Source organism: Myotis brandtii, unplaced genomic scaffold (assembly GCF_000412655.1).
Source record: "Myotis brandtii unplaced genomic scaffold, ASM41265v1 scaffold741, whole genome shotgun sequence".
NCBI lineage: Eukaryota > Metazoa > Chordata > Mammalia > Chiroptera > Vespertilionidae > Myotis > Myotis brandtii.
This window is the reverse complement of record NW_005370950.1, coordinates 338,702-348,230: the sequence shown is the minus strand read 5'-3', so window position 1 is coordinate 348,230 and position 9,529 is coordinate 338,702. Positions and strand designations below refer to the sequence as shown.

Genomic DNA, 9,529 nt, shown 5'->3' with positions numbered 1-9,529 from the left:
ATCAGTAGATGAGTGGATAAAAAGCTGTGGTACATTTACACCAGGGAATACTATGCAGCAGTAAAAGAGAAGGATCTCTTATCCTTTGGGACAGCATGGAGGGACCTGGAGAGTATCATGCTAAGTGAAATAAGTCAGTCAGAGAAAGACAAGTATCACATGATTGCACTCATATGTGGAATCTAATGAACAAAATAAACTGATGAACAGAGTGGATCCAGAGACATGGCAGTATAGAACAGAGTGTAGAATCTCAGAGGGAAGGCGGGGGAGGGTAGGTGGGAGGTAATCAACCAAAGACACTGTATGCATATATGTATAACCCATGGACACAGACAATAGGGTGCTGAAGGCCTGGGGCGGGGGAGGGGGTCAATGGGGGAAAAATGGAAACATATGTAATACTTTCAACAATAAAGAAAAATAATTAATACAAAATATTCAAAACAGTATGGTACTGGCATAAAAACAGACACATACATCAATAGAACAGAATAGAGAGCCCGGCAATAAACCCTCACTTATCTGGTCAACTAATCTATGATAAATAAAGTAAAAATATACACTGGAGTTATAACAGTCTCTTAAACAAGTGGTGCTGGGAAATCTGGACAGATACATGCAAATAAAACACCCAAACTGGACCACTCTCTTACACCACATACAAAACCCCCTCAAAATGAGTTAAAGACTTAAATGTAAGGACTAAAACCATAAAAACTATAAGAAAACATAGAAAGTAAACTATTCCACATCAGTCTGAGGTAATATCTTTTAGGGTATGTCCCCTCAAGCAAGGGAAACCAAAGAAAAAATAAACAATTGGGACTACATCAAATTAAAAAGCTTATGCACATCAAAGGAAGCCTTCAAGAAAACAAGCAGGTAACTAACTAAATGAGAGAAGATATTTGCAAACAACACCTCCAATAAGGGGTCAATATTCAAAATACATAAAGAACTCATATAACTCAATAACAAAAAAAGTAAATAATCCAATTGAAAAATGGGCAGAGGACATGAAAAGACATTTCTCCAAAGAAGACATACAGGTGACTAACAGTCATGAAAAGATGTTCAATATAAATTATCGTCAGGGATATGTAAATAAAAACAATAATGAATGGTTATTATTTAAAAAGTGAACAAATAACATGTGTTGATGAGATGTGTTAAAAAGGGAATCCTTTTGTACTGTTGGTGGGACTGCAAACTGGTGCAGCCCTATGGAAAACAGTGTGGAGATTCCTTAAAAAAACTAAAAACAGATACACAATACAACCCAGGAATTCCACTTCTGCGTATTTATCTGAAGAAATTCAAAATCCTAATTTGAAAATATTTCATTCACTGCTATGTTCACTGCAGCATTATTTACAACAGCCCAGATGTGGAAGCAACCTAGGTGTCCATCGATAGATGAGTGGGAAAAGATGTGGCATACACACACACACACACACACACACACACACACACACACACACACACAATGGAATATTACACAGCAATGGTTTCATTAATATATAGAATCTAAAAACAAAACAAATAACAGACCCATGGAAACAGACCAAAGGGATGGTTATTAGAAGGGGTGGTGGTGAGATGCATAAATAGGGGAAGGGGATAGAGTCAATAATATTGTGACAAGTTTACACAGTGAAAAATGATTACTTAGAACTAATGGGGTGGTCACACTGTAGGGTGTAAAAATGTCAAATCACCGTAGTGTACACATGAAATCTAATATTGTATACCAACTATCTACACTAATAAAAGAGAAACATGGTAATTAGCATACGACCGCTACCCTTCCCATTGGCTAATCAGCATATCCTTATGCAAATTAACTGTCAGCCAAGATGGCGGCCGGCAGCCAGGCAGCTGGAAGCGAACATGAGGCTTGCTTGCTCCAGTGACTGCAGACTCCAACGTTCCCCGCCTGACTTGCCGGCCTCTGAGTTGCAACTCTAAGCAACTATGTACTATGTTGCAAATAAGAAGCTAAACAAAACCCCAGAAACCAGCTTTCAGCCTGCCGGGATCTCAGAGCTGAAGTTATACATTGTTTCGATTATAGAACGGCAAACAAACCAGATACGAAGCCTCAGAGCTAGAGCCAGAGCTAAAGCTGGCCCAGAATAAAATAAAAAAAGAGAAAAAAAAGGAGCGGTTGGGAGCTTCAGTCAACAACCGCCAGCCTGAAAGCAGCCCTCAGCCCCTCACCCAGACTGGCCAGGCACCCCAGTGGGGACCCCCACCCTGAAGGGGGTGTGACCAGCGGCAAACAGCAATCATCCCCTCATCCAGGCTGGCCAGGCACCCCAGTGGGGACCCCCACCCTGAAGGGGGTGTGACCAGCTGCAAACAGCCATCATCCCCTCATCCAGGCTGGCCAGGCACCCCAGTGGGGACCCCCACCCTGAAGGGGGTGTGACCAGCTGCAAACAGCCATCATCCCCTCATCCAGGCTGGCCAGGCACCCCAGTGGGGACCCCCACCCTGAAGGGGGTGTGACCAGCTGCAAACAGCCATCATCCCCTCATCCAGGCTGGCCAGGCACCCCAGTGGGGACCCCCACCCTGAAGGGGGTGTGACCAGCTGCAAACAGCCATCATCCCCTCATCCAGGCTGGCCAGGCACCCCAGTGGGGACCCCCACCCTGAAGGGGGTGTGACCAGCTGCAAACAGCCATCATCCCCTCATCCAGGCTGGCCAGGCACCCCAGTGGGGACCCCCACCCTGAAGGGGGTGTGACCAGCTGCAAACAGCCATCATCCCCTCATCCAGGCTGGCCAGGCACCCCAGTGGGGACCCCCACCCTGAAGGGGGTGTGACCAGCTGCAAACAGCCATCATCCCCTCATCCAGGCTGGCCAGGCACCCCAGTGGGGACCCCCACCCTGAAGGGGGTGTGACCAGCTGCAAACAGCCATCATCCCCTCATCCAGGCTGGCCAGGCACCCCAGTGGGGACCCCCACCCTGAAGGGGGTGTGACCAGCTGCAAACAGCCATCATCCCCTCATCCAGGCTGGCCAGGCACCCCAGTGGGGACCCCCACCCTGAAGGGGGTGTGACCAGCTGCAAACAGCCATCATCCCCTCATCCAGGCTGGCCAGGCACCCCAGTGGGGACCCCCACCCTGAAGGGGGTGTGACCAGCTGCAAACAGCCATCATCCCCTCATCCAGGCTGGCCAGGCACCCCAGTGGGGACCCCCACCCTGAAGGGGGTGTGACCAGCTGCAAACAGCCATCATCCCCTCATCCAGGCTGGCCAGGCACCCCAGTGGGGACCCCCACCCTGAAGGGGGTGTGACCAGCTGCAAACAGCCATCATCCCCTCATCCAGGCTGGCCAGGCACCCCAGTGGGGACCCCCACCCTGAAGGGGGTGTGACCAGCTGCAAACAGCCATCATCCCCTCATCCAGGCTGGCCAGGCACCCCAGTGGGGACCCCCACCCTGAAGGGGGTGTGACCAGCTGCAAACAGCCATCATCCCCTCATCCAGGCTGGCCAGGCACCCCAGTGGGGACCCCCACCCTGAAGGGGGTGTGACCAGCTGCAAACAGCCATCATCCCCTCATCCAGGCTGGCCAGGCACCCCAGTGGGGACCCCCACCCTGAAGGGGGTGTGACCAGCTGCAAACAGCCATCATCCCCTCATCCAGGCTGGCCAGGCACCCCAGTGGGGACCCCCACCCTGAAGGGGGTGTGACCAGCTGCAAACAGCCATCATCCCCTCATCCAGGCTGGCCAGGCACCCCAGTGGGGACCCCCACCCTGAAGGGGGTGTGACCAGCTGCAAACAGCCATCATCCCCTCATCCAGGCTGGCCAGGCACCCCAGTGGGGACCCCCACCCTGAAGGGGGTGTGACCAGCTGCAAACAGCCATCATCCCCTCATCCAGGCTGGCCAGGCACCCCAGTGGGGACCCCCACCCTGAAGGGGGTGTGACCAGCTGCAAACAGCCATCATCCCCTCATCCAGGCTGGCCAGGCACCCCAGTGGGGACCCCCACCCTGAAGGGGGTGTGACCAGCTGCAAACAGCCATCATCCCCTCATCCAGGCTGGCCAGGCACCCCAGTGGGGACCCCCACCCTGAAGGGGGTGTGACCAGCTGCAAACAGCCATCATCCCCTCATCCAGGCTGGCCAGGCACCCCAGTGGGGACCCCCACCCTGAAGGGGGTGTGACCAGCTGCAAACAGCCATCATCCCCTCATCCAGGCTGGCCAGGCACCCCAGTGGGGACCCCCACCCTGAAGGGGGTGTGACCAGCTGCAAACAGCCATCATCCCCTCATCCAGGCTGGCCAGGCACCCCAGTGGGGACCCCCACCCTGAAGGGGGTGTGACCAGCTGCAAACAGCCATCATCCCCTCATCCAGGCTGGCCAGGCACCCCAGTGGGGACCCCCACCCTGAAGGGGGTGTGACCAGCTGCAAACAGCCATCATCCCCTCATCCAGGCTGGCCAGGCACCCCAGTGGGGACCCCCACCCTGAAGGGGGTGTGACCAGCTGCAAACAGCCATCATCCCCTCATCCAGGCTGGCCAGGCACCCCAGTGGGGACCCCCACCCTGAAGGGGGTGTGACCAGCTGCAAACAGCCATCATCCCCTCATCCAGGCTGGCCAGGCACCCCAGTGGGGACCCCCACCCTGAAGGGGGTGTGACCAGCTGCAAACAGCCATCATCCCCTCATCCAGGCTGGCCAGGCACCCCAGTGGGGACCCCCACCCTGAAGGGGGTGTGACCAGCTGCAAACAGCCATCATCCCCTCATCCAGGCTGGCCAGGCACCCCAGTGGGGACCCCCACCCTGAAGGGGGTGTGACCAGCTGCAAACAGCCATCATCCCCTCATCCAGGCTGGCCAGGCACCCCAGTGGGGACCCCCACCCTGAAGGGGGTGTGACCAGCTGCAAACAGCCATCATCCCCTCATCCAGGCTGGCCAGGCACCCCAGTGGGGACCCCCACCCTGAAGGGGGTGTGACCAGCTGCAAACAGCCATCATCCCCTCATCCAGGCTGGCCAGGCACCCCAGTGGGGACCCCCACCCTGAAGGGGGTGTGACCAGCTGCAAACAGCCATCATCCCCTCATCCAGGCTGGCCAGGCACCCCAGTGGGGACCCCCACCCTGAAGGGGGTGTGACCAGCTGCAAACAGCCATCATCCCCTCATCCAGGCCCTGTTTGAAATGAATAAAACTAAAAAAAAAAAAGCCCGTACCCTTTTATGTAATGATGTTTACTTTGAATTTATATTAGTTCACACAAACACTCCATCCATGCTTTTGTTCCGGCCCTCCGGTCCAGTTTAAGAACCCATTGTGGCCCTCGAGTCAAAAAGTTTGCCCACCCCTGGTAGTGGGAGAAATCACCAAGTCCAGTCAAAGGGTTAAGTACTGGGACGGTGACTCAGGCAGGGACTCGGGATTCCAGGGAAGTCTCCTAGCCTGGGATGGGATGGAATGAGGGTAGGGGCTGAGCTGAGTCTTTTTAAAGGAGCAAGAGTCAGTCTGGTGACATGCAGGGGACATGGCACTTCAGACAGAGGGGAGAGCATAAGTAAAAAGAGTAAAAACAGAGGAGAGGACAGCACCGTGATGGCGAACCTTTTGAGCTCGGCGTGTCAGCATTTTGCAAAACCCTAACTTAACTCTGGTGCCGTGTCACATATAGAAATTTTTTGATATTTGCAACCATAGTAAAACAAAGACTTATATTTTTGATATTTATTTTATATATTTAAATGCCATTTAACAAAGAAAAATCAACCAAAAAAAAATGAGTTCGCATGTCACCTCTGACACGCGTGTCATAGGTTCACCATCACTGGTTTAGGGGGTGATCAGGCTGGCAGCCAGAAGTGGTTATGTGCAATCACGCAGGCAGGCAGGCAAGCGATTGGGAGAGGGATGTGAGAGGGATGTCCGACTGCCCGTTTAGGCCCGATCTCACCTAAATCGGGATTGGACATCCCTCAAGGGGTCCCAGATTGGAGAGGGTGCAGGCTGGGCTGAGAGACAGCCCCCCTCCCCATGCATGAATTTCGTGTACCAGGCCTCTAGTACTTAAATAAAAAAAATAAATTAAAAAAATGATATTATTAACTCCAGGATACACAAAAAGCTATACAAGAAAGGAAATGAAATCATATTATACTATGTGACTCAGCTGTAAAACATTTACATAATCATAAAAATGTAAATATTAACTATTCATTTAATCGAACACTGTGATATAATCATTTTTATTTATTTCTTTTTTATACTGGTATGTAATCATCTTTAAAGACAGAGGTGAGGCAGTGTGCATGGGTGGCTGTATAAGAGAGCTATATTCCCACCTTCCAAAGTGGAAAATCAATTGATAATGTTAGTATCGTACTATTTGACTTTTACAAATTATAGACATGCATTTGTTTGACATAAATAAAAATTAAGTTATAAAAAAGTTAAATAAGACTATGGTAATGAAAAGGAAATAAAACCTCTATTGGCAACTCAGTTATTACTTTGGAAGCAACATCTACCCTAGGGGTAAAAAGTGGCAAAAATCACTTAGTGAAAACACTTTTTTTGTTTTTACTCTGAAAAATTAGGGGAAATGGTGGTAGAAATGCATTAGTGTCACAGGGATTTCTTCATACTAGCATATAGGACTTTGGGGTTATAGTTGGATGGGAAAACAATGTACCCTTTCCCCTACCAGCCCTGTTAACATTCCTTTGTGGATGGGAAACACTGGGCTACAAGGAAAAATAAGGTCTGGAGCAAGGGTGACCTTGTGGATAACCTGAAAGCCAAGACTTTTCTTTAAGTAAAGATAAATCCTCTTAATTAACAAGAGCCACTTAAAACTACCACTAGGATAAACAAGTTCAGCCATTTGCCAAGTCATGTGATATCCACTACAAATCTCTTTATAATTGACACTCTGAGACCCTGTACCATTCTCAGAACCCCAGCATAGTTATTAGAACACAATTTCTCCAAGCAGGGACCAATTCTATTATAACATTATCAAACTACTAGAGGCCTGGTGCACGGATTCGTGCACCGGTGGGGTCCCTCGGCCTGGCCTGCGCCTCTCGCAATCCAGGACCCCTCGGGGGATGTTGGAGAGTCAGTTTCAGCCTTATTTCCGCAGGCCAGGCTGAGGGACCCCACCGGTGCATGAATCCATGCACTGGGCCTCTAGTATGTATATAAGATCTTTGGTTAATCTCTTCCCATACTCTCCCCTCCCCGCTTCCCTCTGAGAAGGAAGGAAGTTCCATGTTTCCATGCCTGTGGTTTCTGCTCCTGCATTGAGTGTCTACCCCCTGGTGGTCAGTGCGCATCATAGCTACTGGACAGTTGGCTGGTGGGCCGGTTGCTTAGGCTTTTATATATATAGATTTATTAAAACCTATTGTAGAAGGTATTAGATTAAGTAAAACAAAATCACAGGTTCCCTACCCTGAATGTATTCTTTTCTTTAACCAATAGTATAACTCCAGTTGTACTACACACATTATGTTGTCTTGTCATCATCAAAAACAGTGGGCCTGTTTTCTTCGCTTACAATTCAAGAGAGATGGTAGACATTAACAAATGCTGCTCTAGTAAAGATTTTACCTGGTACTGGAACTGAATTGGCTGTAACTGGCTGCCATCCTGAGTCATCTTCCTGGCTAGGGCCTCTTTCAGTGCAAGGGCTTTATTCAACTCAACCAGCTCCTTAGACATCTGAGCTTGACGGAGAACATGTTGAGTGGTGAATCCATCAGAAGATCTACTTGTCTGTAGACAGGTTTCCACTTGCTGGAAAAGATCAGGATAATGATTTGCAAGAGAAACAAGCAATTGGAGTTCCTTAGACACTACTTCATCAAGTCTCACAGCCATTTCTCCATTACCAGTACCTTTGATCTTTTAAAACTCTGGCATCTCATACATTCACTTTAAATATCTGAAATAAATTGAGCTAGCTTATTTCCCTGCTCTCACAAGCATTTTATTTCTTATATCCTTTAACTGACTCTTTTAGAGCGAACTAAGTTTCTTATTCTTTTCTTTTTCTTTTTTTAATCCTCACCCAAGGATATTTTTTATTGATTTTTTAGAGAGAGATGAAGGGAAAGAGAGAGAGAAAAAAACACATTGATGTGAGAGAGAAACATCAATCATTTGCCTTCTGAATGTGCCCCAATTGGGGATTGAACCCACAACCTTTTGGTTCACAGCACAACACTTCAACCAACACCCGGCAATGGCTCTTGATCTTTTTTTTTTTTATTAATCAGGCCAACATTTCTCACTTTTACCTCATTCTAAGGGTTCCTTAGAGGAGAGAAGGCTCTGGAAATAGGACTTTAGGAATGGTGGAAAAGGAGAAGAGGTTTCATTTATTCTAAAAAAGCTGACCTCTGGCACCTGATTTATCTCCCATCTGTCTTCTTTCAGAATATGAAAATTACCATTATGTATTGGCTTTAGGGAGAAAAAGCTCTCTCAAGTAAATCATTGTCCAGACTTTCATTTTGACTTTGCTCTATAACCTTTAGCCAACATCTAATGTATTTTATCTGTTCCTGCAACTTGAATACTCAAAATGTTTTGGTTCCTTTAGCTTCTAACCATCCCATATATAGGAAAGTATGCTGAGAAAAAAATTCTCTTCCATTTCTTCTCTAATGCTTTTGTGACCTTGCCATGATTTCCTAATTTCTTCCCTTCCTCATTTTAACTTGCTAGATAGTTGATGCAGAATACTAGCACCTAACAAGAAATCAGTAAGCCAGTCTGAAAATATAGAAAGTGACATACCTGAGAAGCCTTGCCACCCATTACCAGTGAATGTTAGAGATAGAGCCTATCTGAATTAGAAATTTTACAAAGCTGAGATTTATATTCAAGATTTCTGGATTTCCAAGGCATTCTATGGAGGATGGCAGCAATCAGGAATTCTCTTCCTCAGCTGAGTGATAAATTATAGGCAATGGCACAGTTAAAGCTCCTTGTTCTACACAAGGGGCCAATTACTTACAGCTTCTGGATCCACTCCAGCATCAATGGCTGCAGCCATGCAAGCAACAGTTTCATCCTGCAATGACAAATGATGTCTCATTTTAGGAAAAAGATTCTGAAGTGAAGCTTACTAGTGGATTTTGTACTGGTTATTTAATTTTTTTCAAGTGTATACAGAGACCATTTAAGGTGCTGAACACTTCTGTAGTCACATATACTCCAACAGCCACATGTTTTCATTTCTCACCTCTCAAGAGATTGTCTTCTTTATAAAGGTCAATTGTGCAGTCTATGTAAAAAATAGGGTCATGTGGCAACTTACATACAGTGTGGGGCAAAAATAGGCTTACTGTTGTGAGTGCATGAAACAAAGTTTACTCTTGTATTATTATTTATTAACTAGAGGCCTGATGCATGAAATTCGTGCATGGGTAGGGTCCCTAGGCCTGGCCAGTGATCAGGGAGGATCTGTGGGGTGACTGGTGGGGCGATCGGGGGGCCCCCAGTGGCACTC

General features: G+C 48.0%; 1 protein-coding gene across 1 annotated transcript in view; it reads right to left on the bottom strand.

Moving 5' to 3' along the window:
* Positions 1-9,529, bottom strand: part of LOC102240208 (chromosome-associated kinesin KIF4A) — a 99,141-nt gene that overhangs the window by 56,525 nt on the left and 33,087 nt on the right. The window contains exons 8-9 of the mRNA XM_014530502.1: positions 9,035-9,091; positions 7,624-7,809 (exon numbers count right to left, since the gene is read on the bottom strand). Coding sequence (XP_014385988.1) covers positions 7,624-7,809; positions 9,035-9,091 — 243 coding nt within the window. The remainder of the gene's footprint in view (positions 1-7,623; positions 7,810-9,034; positions 9,092-9,529) is intronic.